Consider the following 12,741-nt stretch of genomic DNA (forward strand, 5'->3'; position numbering starts at 1 on the left):
TCAAACTCTGAATAAATTCCATGAGAACCTTCTTTCGCCAAACAAATTCGCTACCATATTTGCTTCATAAAAAATGTGCCTAAAACGATTGTTGATCTCATGAGCAAGCTCTTTGGTCTCCTCCCAAAAATTCCAAAGAAACCAAAGTTGACAAATTCTTGATGCAAGCCAATTCATGACAACCAATGAATCCGATTCCATTAAAACATCCCGCAATCTCAATCTTTCAAATAGCCGAAGGTCATCAAGTAATGCTTTAAATTCTGCTATAGTATTAGTTGCATAGCCATTGGAGTGTGCAAAACCTGCTATAACACTATCATTGGAATCTCGAATAATACCTCCACCCCCTGACTCTTTCAGATTATCACAAGCACCACCATCAACATTTAATTTCATCCTTCTTATATCAGGCAATTTCCATTTAATAAAAACCGATCTTTTCGTATGAATAGGAACAATCGGAATATTTAAACTTTCCACCAACAAACTATCATTATTTCCCATATGCTGGAACTTTTTCAGATTGCAAGAAACATCTTTAAGTAAAAACTTCACATTTCAAATAATATCTTCTATCTTAATAGACATACCTTCCATTCTAACAGCACATTGAGATTTTCATAAAATTCAAGAAATAATAATAGGAAGAGCACCACGTATCCAACCTACTTGAGAGTGGAACGTTGCTCGCTGTCACCAAAAAGACACCATACCCTCATCCCAATTTTGGATTAGCGGCAACCTTATCTGGCAAAGGTTTGCAAAAAACTTCCATACCTTTTGAGCACTTGTTCCCTCACATAAAATATGATGCAAAGTTTCTACTTGAAGCATGGCACAACAATGGCATTTTGAGGCGAATGAATGCCCATGTGTTTAATAATATCATCAGTCGGCACTGCTCCTTTCTTAGCCCTTCAACAAAACTGTATCAGAAGGGGGATACGGAAGGGTTAGAATCTCGTGAAACACATGATATGAAGCAGTGCGGGAAACCAAAACGATGCACGTAGCTAGATCTGAGGAGTCGAGTAGTCAGGCTATAAGGGTTGAAAATGTAAAAGAGAGGAGGAAGAGGATAAAGAAAGAGGGAAAATTAAAGATAATGGGATGGGAGAGTCCCATCCTGCAAGTGAGGGATACTTTTGGCCAGCCCCAAAAGTGTCATGAGTAAGTGGGAATAGAGGTCCCCAGAAAGTGGCATAAGGAATGATGGGCACTGATAGGAGTGATTGGGGATGATGTGTGTCGGCCTATCGGTTGCCTTAGATCATCACCAGAACATGACCACCAAGATTAGTATAAGGGAAGCTGTGGCCACCCATTCCCTAGGAAAAGGAGGGTGGACGCCACCAAGACAGGCCAAGGGGCCGTAAACACATCAAGTCCCAAGCAAGTGGTTGTTAGAAAGCGTGTGGAAGAGGCAACCATGATCCATACTCTGAGAAAGGTGGGCACCACTGTAGTAGACCAAGAAGCCACCAAAATGATAGTCGGGAAGTAGCAACTATTGGGATACATGTCAAGAAAGCCACTGTGATCACTTCTTGAAGAGAAAGAAAGAGGAGTCATCGGCCCCAGCCGAGGGAAGTGTTAAGACATAAGTTAGAACTCATTGCCACATTAATCATTTCTTTCATGATGCCACACCACGTAAATGATTCTTGTGCTTGAAGGATGGGCAAGATGGGACAACTCCTCGGAAATAGGAGTCAGTGATTCCCCAAACCTATTATAAAAGCAGACTCAAGGTATATTCAAACTCATGGAAATTTAGGGCTTAAAAACACTTCCTAAAGAGGAAACTGACTTTGACATTGGATGGTCCCCCGGCCAGTTTTGAGCCTTCCATTGAATTTAGAGGTGTAACCAATCTAGTTCGGTCTGATTTTGTACAAATTTTGGAATCTAAACAGTATATATCAGTTTTTCATTTTCAAGAACCGATGCCGCATCGGTTACCCTCCAAAACCAGTACCTCCAGTTTTACTAGTTCCTGTTTAGTTGGGTCTGGTTTTCCAGTTTTAATTAAGTGCCACTATGTCATAGAAAAATCTATTATACAAAAATCTATATCACTATAATATTAGTGTATATATATATTATAGTGATATAGATACTAACATTATATGTTATACATAATGGAATATAATAATACATTAACATTAAATTATTACTACTACTATATACTATACTAATAGTGATATTCATTCTATATATGGTCATAGTGATATAGTACTCATAGTGATATTAATACTGTATATAGTCATAGTGATTTAGTTATAGTGAATTAGTGATTAGTATAACTACATAATAATATTAGTATTAGTATAACTATATATTAGTACGTATTAGTTATAATGATTTAGTATAACTATATTAGTATAAGTTATAGTGATTTAGGATAACTATATTAGTATTAGTATAAATATTAGTTAAGGTTACAGTGATTAATGATTAGTATAACTATATATTAGTATTTGTTAAAGTGATTTTAATTTAGTACAACTATATAATAGTATTAGTATAACTATATCACTTGTAATAATAAAAAAAAACTATCACTGATGGTATTAGCATACTAATACTGATAGTTTTAGTATTACTTTATCACTAGAGTATCATTTAGTGATATAGTATTAAAATAACTACTAATGCTATAATGAGATATATAGTTATTTATATATAAACTTAAAGTGGATTACTAATGGTATTAGTATTTGGGCATAAAATGTAATTAATATACTAATATACATTTGTATACTAATGTATACTAATTAATTAAAGTGAAATGTAATTAATATACTAATGTATATTAATATTACTAATGTATTATGTATTTATTAAAAAGAATATATTGAGAATTTATTAAACTATAAAATGTAATTAATATATATTTTAATTAATAACATATCATCGTGAAATTAAAATTGTCCGTTCTCTCTCTAAAAACAAAACCTCTTCATTCTCTCTAAACCCAAATAGAAATCAGCCCAAAGGAGGGTGGAGCTTCGGCTCCTCCCTTCCTCCCTCCTTCCATCTGCTTTAGACCAGATGAGTGTGGTTTTGTTTTTGTTTTTGTTTTTTTTTTCTTGGGCTTTCCGATTCAAAGGGAGAGAAATAGTAGATCTGTTGCTTTCTGAAGCCTCGAAACCAACACGCACCCAACCGTAGGATGCCCAAGCTATCGATCGCTCAGACGAATGAAGAATTTTGTCGAAAGGAGTGGTGTGTGCCTCACGCGTGGATCAAAGTTGAGGGTGTGATCCACGCACCACCGCAAGGGGAGCTTCCTATAGCACCACGCATGACAGATTTGGATTTAGGGCAATCGGTTTCTTCAAAACTAACCTGCTTACCGCTCAGTTAGGGTGGCGCGTGTCCCTCATGCGTCCCCATAGTGTTTTCATTTGGTTTTATTGTTTTTTTTTTCCTTAAAGGGAAGGTGCGGATCTCTAGCTTTGTATGTTGTAAATTGTTTATTTTCCCATCTTTATATATGGTTTTGTGTTGTTTTTGTTTAGGTAGTAATAAAACCCTCCTCTCCCCTAGAGGGTGGGGATGGAAAACCCTCTCTTCCTTTAGAGGATGGGGGATGAAAGTCCTCTTCTCCTCTGGAGATAGGGGGGATGAAAGCTATCTTTGCTTTTGGCATTGTTTGTCTCTACAATTTGTTTGCAGAGAATTACATAAGTTAAAATAATACCAATCTCAAAATAATTTGAGTGCTGGTAGGAGCCCTAATAGTAACTAGTTGGCTTGTTAAGTATATCAGGTCATAGTTGTAATTTTGATTTCATTAATGAGGTTAAGTTTCTATTTATAAAAAAAACATATAATCAACAAATGTTCATGTTTAAGATTAATCTTATGTTATAAATTATAATATAAAATTATTTCATATATAATTATATATTATATATAAAAAGTATTTTATATAATATTAAAAATTAATTCAATATATATATCACTACAAGGATTTAGGCCTTTTGCATCGATTTTTATAGTGTTGCAAAACAATTCGCTGCAATATGTTATTTTTTGCAACGAATTTTTTGTCCTTGCAAGCGTTTGTTGTAATAGGTGAGTCACACAATGAAAATTTTTTTTGCAGCGCTTTTTTGATTTATAGAGGCGAAAGTATGCGCTGCAATAGGTATAATGTTTATTACAACGGGCTACCATCGTTGCTAATAGATCGAGGCGCCAAACACTTTAAGTTTTAGATTTTCCCCCCGAAATCAGACCCACTCTGTAACTCCTCCTCCACTTCGACTTGCTCGCCCATTTCATACAACCTTCAACGCCCCGGTAACCACCGTGATACACACGCCGTGAAATCTACCTCCATCGTCGACTACATCCCGAACCCTAGTTTCTCCTCCACTTCCTTTTCCGTCCGCACCAGCAACGGCCATCGTTTCCTCCCCATACGAGCTCTGGTCCTCCTTCGTTACCATCGGAGTATTTAAATTACCGATATCTTTTTGTATCGGAAGCCAAACGGGAGGACGAGACTCTTGGGTATTTACATACCCAACTTCACCACAGGTATCTCTGCAACCATTTTGTCTCTCTCTCCCCCTTCATCCACCCTGGTTGATTTTAAAAAATGGCAACTTTTTGTAGGTTTACGGTTGATTGTTATTTGAATCTGAAAGCATCTCATTTCTTGCACAAATTTTTTGTATTATAACTGCTTTTTGTCTACGGGTTGATGTGGGTATTTGAGGTGCAGTATTTTTGGAGTCTAGTTTTATCCTGTTTGTCCTCTGATGTGTTTAATTTTTGCTTGAAATCGAAATCCCGTATTTAAGTTACTAATTATCCAATATCACTTTTGGTTTTGAGAAGCCCAGAAAACCAGTTTCAAGAAAGTGGAAATTTTTGTGTTTCTTGGCTTCATGCTCATCATGTGGTGGTGGCTATTCCTTGGAAGTTTGGCTTTATCTTTTTTCTTGTTTTGCCTCATGTGCTTTGAGTCATGAGTTCATTTCAAGAGAGAAGAGAGAAGAGAGACAATATGGTTTTGTTGCGAATAGCTGCTTGCATGGGTTGAAAATTGCAAAAACTTTGTATGAACTGAAACTTCATCAGCCAATTACATGAAGATTAATCTACTTACAAGAAATTGCTTGTTTAGTTGAGTGTATAACCAAGTGGAGGGAGTGTATAAACCTCTTCTCATTTGCACAACCTGCAAATCAGTTTGTAATTGTGAGCTATGTCCATAATGGTTGATATTCATTTGGTATGCCATATATACATAAAGAGAGGACTAAAATCACAGCAGAAAAATAGGAAGCCATCTTTCCCCCAAAGACACAAACGTTTACCTGAATCCCTTGCCTTTTCTTGTTAGTTTTTTCAATTTGAGACAGCACACCAGCAGCCTGAATTTTCAAACAAAACAATGCCAATCTACACTTGAAACAACTTAGATTGATAGATCATAAATTCAACACTTTGGGAACCATTCTCCACTGCAGATAATTTGGTTAATCAGGAAGCCATGGTATCTAACTAAAACTCAAAAAGACGCAGATCTTATGCTTTTACCATCTTTTTGCTCATAGGAAACAATATACCTCGAACAAAAATATGACATCATTCATATGCAAGACTGTATTGGGTGAAAAAAGACTACCTGAGCACCACCCGTTACAGAAATTCTGGCATTTGGCCAAAGGAACATGAAGTCAGGACTATAAGCACGACCACACATTGCATAATTTCCAGCACCAAAGCTTCCACCAACAATTATAGTAACTTTGGGAACCTAGAAAAACGCATAGGAAAAGGTGCAGGAGTAAATCACTTTCTTTCATATCTTGTTTTTTTTGTTCTTTTACCAAATAGTTATAAATCAAAGAACTTACAAAAGATTTAAATTAAATTAAATTAATTTAAATATGAGGCACCAACCTTTGCACAGGAAACTGCCATGACCATCTTTGCTCCAGATTTTGCTATGCCGTTGGCCTCAGATCTTGAGCCAACCTACCAAATGAATATCAACCATTATGATCTGGGATTTTATGCTACACTTATGGACTATGCTACACTTAAAGAGGAACTATGCTACCAAATGAGCTACCAAATGAACTATGCTACACTTAAAGAGGTTTTGTATGCTCTTTGTATGCCTTTTATTGAGTGAAGTAGTATGCCCTGAGTTGAATCTCTCTACAAAGGATGCTTATATCTTTTTGAGTCTAATACAATGCTTATCAGTTTAGTGGATTGAGTTGTATCAGATTTTTGGTTTGGCTGGCCGTTTTATGTCTTCTTAAGGCCATTATGCTATTTATGTTGGTCATTGTTTTCTAAGATCAGTACTGCTTTCTGACTACCTGGTCAGTACTGCTTTCTGACTACAAGCTTTCCAATCTTGTTCTCTAAGAAGGTGCTTTCTAATTTGCATGCAGCTCTAATCTCTCAAACTACTTTAAAGATGATCACTTGAAAAGTGAGGGGTTAAAGTTATCCAAGAAAGGGACATTTTTAGAAGGTTATTTTGACTATGTTTTTTTTCTTCCATGTGTTGTCTTATTTTATATCCTTTTTGTCACTTCTCATGGATGGAATAATATTTCACATCACTGTTTTGTGGTACCAGGTGTTTGCCACAAACTCTTCCTTCCATAAGTCATTACTATGTGACATTTTGGTCAATTAGAATAATCCCATGTACTACTATGTTGAATAATTATTATTATTTTTCCCTATCTCCCTGCATCTAATTAAAGAGGAGTTGGAAGTTGGGAAACATGGGTTGGAAGTGTTGGGATAAAGAAGACACCCATAAATTTATATGTACTGTGGAGGGAGTGTATAAACAAGGGAAAATTGCTAAACCTATTGTGAGAATAGGTTGTGCAATTTTTCTACTCCATTTTGCCCCAAACATTTAAATTTTTGCTGTGATTTTAGTCCTCTCTTTTTAGTCCATGTCAGAACTTCATTTTTTGCTGGGATTGATTTGTACTATTTATATGTACTCTTGCATAAAGACTGCCATGCTTGTTTCCAGGAGGAAGCCTTGAGGTTAAACTCACTAATGTACCATCTGTTTTGCAAAAATAGTCTTAAATAATATGCATTTTCTCTTTTATTTTTTGAATCTGCATTTTCCTCTGTTTTTCCTACATTAGGTTAAACTCACTAATGTACCATCTGTTTTTCCTTCTTAATGGCCCAAGTTAGTAAAAGCAGTTTTAGCATTAAAAAATATTCATGTCATTGTTGATGAATAAACTTAGATTGACTGATTAATAAACTTAGTAAAAGCAGTAGCATTAAAAAAACCTTCCACATCAGCTTTAGTAAGAATGATTGGTAATTTAATATTATTGTTGATGAATATAATGGATCCTACACTCAGTAGTCACACTAGGCTTATAAATAGCATACTCATTGGGTTGTCAAAATTTGTGATATCTACTTATCAAAAAAACAAAAATGCTGATTTTTACTGGATGTGCACTCAACTACAATCTATTGTATCGATAAACTAATAAACTAATAAACTTTATATATTTTATATATTTCACTTGCTCAAGGAGAATGGCTTCATTGTATCGATAAACTAATAAACTTTATATCTTGCGTTTGGGGCTTACTTATATGGATTTTACTTTATTATATATTTCACTTGCTCAAGGAGAATGACTGGAAAAAGTTTTGTTAAGTATTGGTTTTCTTCTTTTGTTAGTTGTAAGCAAGGAATTATTGTAATCCTCAAGATGATTGGTACTTGTTTAAGCTGATATTGTGTCTTTCCTAACTAACTCATATACAGGTATTGTGTCTTTCCTAACTAACTCATATACAGGTATGCCTTTGAATATGAGAGCAATTACTTTTAGTTGAAAGTGATGAAGTGCACTTAGGATCGACTTGAAGTTTCTGGTTGGCTATGTACTGAACATATTTCTACTTGTTGTATACTGAATGTACTGAACATTTTTCTACTTGTTGTATACTGAATGTACTTTGTAGAACATTTTCTATGTACCTTTTGTATTATTAAGTAAAGGGAATTAAATCCTAGCTGATCTACTAACTTTGTTTCTAATACAAGTGAAAAAAATTACTGAAACTGTATGTTTCAATAGTAATTTTTTTTTATTTTGTAATTAAGTATTTGCAGCGATTTTTATTCTTTGCAAATAGGCAAAATTCGTTGCAAATAATCAGTTGCAGCGATTTTAGTCCTTGAAAAGTATGCAAAATGCAACACAGGAAGCAAGCATTGCTTTTGCACATTTGCAGCGCTTTTTGATTTTTTGCAGCGATTTTAGTCCTTGCAAAAACAATCAAAAGCAGCGCTAGAACGGTATGTTGCTTTTGACGTACACAATTGCAGCGCTTATAAATCAATTGCAGCGATTTCAAGTGTTGCAAAAAATAGCAAAAGCAACGAACTAAATGTAGCGCTGCTGTTGTTGGAGGCTATTGCAGCGATATTTAGTGATATAGCAAGGATAAAGTTCGCTGCAATTGATCAAATGCAGCGCTATGGCAATCACATGGGGTGGCCTTTTGCAGCGTGAAATGAGCGACTTTGCAGCGGTTAAAAAATACTGCAACTGAGGTGTTTTGCAGCGTTTTTTTAATAACGTTGCTATTGATCAAAAATATCACTTTTATACTGTCGAACATGCAAGGAGGGTAATAACGCTGCAATTGATTAATTGCAGCGTTTTTTGAATGTATTTACAAGGATTTTAAGCGCTGCAAAATGGCTAATTTCTTGTAGTGTATATACAAACCGGTTTGGTTATAGCCGGTTTTCAAAATGGAGGAACCACTCCCAGACCAAATCGGTTCAAAATCGGACCAACTAACCCAATTCTCCGGTTTATATTTTCATCTCTACTTAAATTTGTGTTTGTGAAAGTCTTGCATTTCACACCCCAATTGTCCAGAAGACCTCGCAGTACGTACAAAACACGTCCAAAATAGTAATGAAGTCAAATATTGCTTAACATAAGTAAACGACACTGCAAGAATTTTGACAATAAGCTAGGTCGCTTTTGAGCTAATTAAAATAATTATTCAATTGATTGCATGTTGATGTCTTCTTTGACGCGGTTTCATTGACTACTGATGGTGTTCATACTTGATCCATATATAGAACTTAGGAGCCTGCAGTCTTTTACCCCTTTCTAGTCTTCTCATTCACTTTCTTATTCCAAACGCACCATTTAATTTTGAATTTTCCACCTATATATATATATATATATAATTATGTGCAATCAATGATACAAATAAATCAAGGTAATCAGTCCCCATGCGCATTGGAATCCTATACAATTTCTTAACCTATTATATTTTCCTTTTAATTCAAGAAAAGATAGACACAATTTATGAATCTCGCTGTATTATTTAAAAATGTTGCATGGACGTTAATGTAATTAACTATAACATGATTCTTGGCATTCGTTCTCAAACAAAATTAAGTTTCAAAACTGCTGCGCGCCTATGGTAGGGTTTTAGACAAATATTCTCTGAATCATATATAATATGAAACCATTGTTTAAGATGATGCTGATTTTTTTAATATTTACCACGCATATGTCGTTGGCTAATTTAAATTAATCAAAATTTAAATTTAAAGAGAGAGAGAGAGAGAGAGAGAGAGAGAGAGAGAGAGAGAGAGAGAGAGAGAGAGAGAGAGTACATGCCACGGCAACATGCAAGGAAAGTTTCTTTCAAAGTCGACGAAAGTGATCATGACTTCTGCAGCCATATAGCACTATAAATTAACTTATATGAGCTGAGTGTAGGCAAGATTCAAGACGAGCTCGCACGGCAAGTTTTCCGAGTTTGATCTATTCCAAGCATATCTAGATCAATGAGTCTGAATTCCTTTTTCCATTTCATAACATTTTTCATATTAATTGCTATTGGGAATTTAGAACTTCCAAATTCACCCCTTATGATCTACCATTTGCAAAAATATAAAGAAAAATAGAGAAATAATATATAACAAAACAAGATTTTACATGAAAAAGTCTCAAAACATGAGAAAAACCACCAGATTTAGAGAAAAAAATTCATTATGTGAAAAATTATTACAATCACACAATTAATTTTCTTCTCACCCCACATACACCCATAAAGCTTCCACACTAGCACAACTTTAACTCTCACCTCTTCACATTCTTGGCCAGACACAGATTTATTGCACTTGCTGCTCTCAAATTTAGATCATTCCAATCTCCATTGCTCATTCCAGATCTACTCTTTGTTTCACTAGTCACGTTAGTATCATTGCTAACTTTAGGGGTTAGTTTGCCCTTCAACGTCTTATGTAATCCTGATTAAATCAAAACATCATTGACTTGTATTTGCCACAGGCTAAAATTGATTTTTCCATCAAATTTTTCCACCTCAAATCTGATAGCATTTGAAGCTCTACCTTTTGACATTGCCTTGATGGATTTTTTACTGTAGAAATAAATAGTACTCACTAAATAAGTTCTTAGAAAAGATTCTCTTTTCCTAAACAGAATTTCAAGGTTCCCAAGAAAGATTTGAGGGGTCACAATGGTCTCACTTAAAACCCAATCTCCTAGATAGAACTTGCTTAGACCATACATATCTACACTACTATATCGAAACTCCATCCCATCAAAAAAGACCTAGGCTCTGATATCACTTGTTAGAATTTGGATTTGCCAAATTCACTCCATATGATCTACCATTTGCATGAATATCAATAAAAATAAAAAAATAATAACAACACATGATTTTATGTGGAAAACTCCCAAAACAGGAAAAAAATCACCAAACTCAGAGAAGAAAATCCACTATGGATGAAGACACAAAGTGGTTGATTGGTGATGTCCAGTTTGTTAGGGATCTCTGCTTCCACAGTACAACAATTCGGTTGTTGGGAGAAGCCTTCAAAATAGACTAGCTGTTGGATTGCAATTGTGAGGTTGAGTACTGCCTTTTCTATCTTTTCAATTTTCTTGTCTCACCCAGCCCTGCCAAGACAATATCATTATTGCTGCTAATTTATGAGGTTTATGAAGCACAAGGACCCATAATGCCATATGCTTGGCTAGCACTTGTATTTGTAAACTTTTGAATAATATACTAGTTTTAGGTATGTAAATGCCTTGGATTTGGAATATAATAGTTAGAAATTATTGATCAGTTTGTAACTTAAACTGAGCAATGCTTTTTAACAGTTGATGAATGAATGTTGATGTTTAGCACCAAGTGTAATGCCATATATATTGCGGATGATTGTCAATACTTGATTTATCATTGTCCATTTATGATATAGGACCGATTCAATTACATGTTTAGCGTATTATTAGGTTTTGAATTATGGGGAACATGGCTGGCCACAAGCATAAATTACTTGCTTTAATATTGGCCATTGGGAAGTGTTATTAATTACCAGAAGATAATGATCAACTGCATTATATTACCAGTGTAAAGATAGTTTGCAATACTCAAATTGAAAAGAGCATATATATAATATGTGGTTTGAAAAAAAAAACAAAAAATTATTTGCAGCGAGTTTGAAAATTTGATAGAAGAAAACTAAGCATGAAACTGCCATTTAAACACACAAGCTTCGCCTAGAAAATCATTGGAATTGATCTATTACATCGGTTTCCTTCGAATGCTGCAACTGCACCCCAGGCCTGTTGGGGCGCTACTCAACTAAAGCGACGGAAATGGGTACCGTCTACTTCTTTCGTGACGCAATGGTAGCATCTAAACTAGCGATTTTATGCTTTATTGCTGCAATTTTTTTGTGTTGCAATCCATCGATTCCATCAATTGTTGGCTCAATCAAACGGCAACCTCATTTGCAGCGGAAGAAATCCCTCTTTGCATCGAATTTTGTCGTGTCACGATTAGTACTCTTTGCATCCATTTTCCCAATTTGCTACAACGATGCAGGAGCAACCATTTGTTGGCATCCAATGTACAGTGATTCGGAAGTCACAAGGACAAGGTAAGTTGCGAGGATATCATCATTTTTTGTGGGAAATTTCATCGTTAGAAAAGCTGGTATTCTTTGGAGTGCGTGAAAAATTATTACAATCACCTAATTTTTCTTCTCACTCCAAATACACCCACAAACTTTCCCACTAACAAAACTTTAACTCTCACCAATCGCATTAGCATATTGGCCATGCATCCATATCAGATCGATCTCTGCAGGTTTGATTAATGATCCTTTGTCTAATTCTTTTCATTTGCAAACACTTTAAAAAGTAGGTCTTTGTAGTTTTAGGTATTTATTCTTAAGTGTTTGTATAATTTTTTTGTGGCTAAAGTATTTACTTTTCTCAATTGAAGGGGCCCAATGTTGTCTTAATCAAAGCAGCATCCTGATATATATATTTTGTATACATTATACAATTGTGCACCAACACTTCTTTGATTAAGTATTTGCTAACTTTTGCAGATATTGAAGTAAGAAAACTAGCTACCAAACCATTGCCAAGTCCTCCCCCTCTACCAAACCATTTTATTACTATTTACACACACACACACATATATATAAATATATATATATATATATATATTTATCAAAACGGGCCTTAAAATTTAGATTCGTAGGTAATTTCAGTCAGAGTGATCTATACGTATAATCTTTGGCACGTTGTGGATTAGTTTTTGCCGTGTGGAACGGGGTGCTGGGTTGATGTATTGATTGTTGCATGCCGTGTGGGAGCTAGGGACAGTGTCCATAAAGCAAAA

The 12,741-nt window shown here is 35.0% G+C and overlaps 1 protein-coding gene across 1 annotated transcript; it reads right to left on the reverse strand.

Moving 5' to 3' along the window:
• Positions 1–5,955, reverse strand: LOC122296884. The gene is made up of 4 exons (XM_043106680.1): positions 5,929–5,955; positions 5,651–5,782; positions 5,340–5,396; positions 1–552 (listed from the first exon to the last, which is right to left on the reverse strand). The coding sequence occupies exons 1-4, from the start codon at positions 5,953–5,955 to the stop codon at positions 1–3; spliced, it is 768 nt and encodes a 255-aa protein (XP_042962614.1).
• Between the last annotated feature and the right edge of the window lie 6,786 nt (positions 5,956–12,741).

The sequence above is a fragment of the Carya illinoinensis genome, chromosome 15 (assembly GCF_018687715.1).
Source record: "Carya illinoinensis cultivar Pawnee chromosome 15, C.illinoinensisPawnee_v1, whole genome shotgun sequence".
Taxonomy (NCBI): domain Eukaryota; kingdom Viridiplantae; phylum Streptophyta; class Magnoliopsida; order Fagales; family Juglandaceae; genus Carya; species Carya illinoinensis.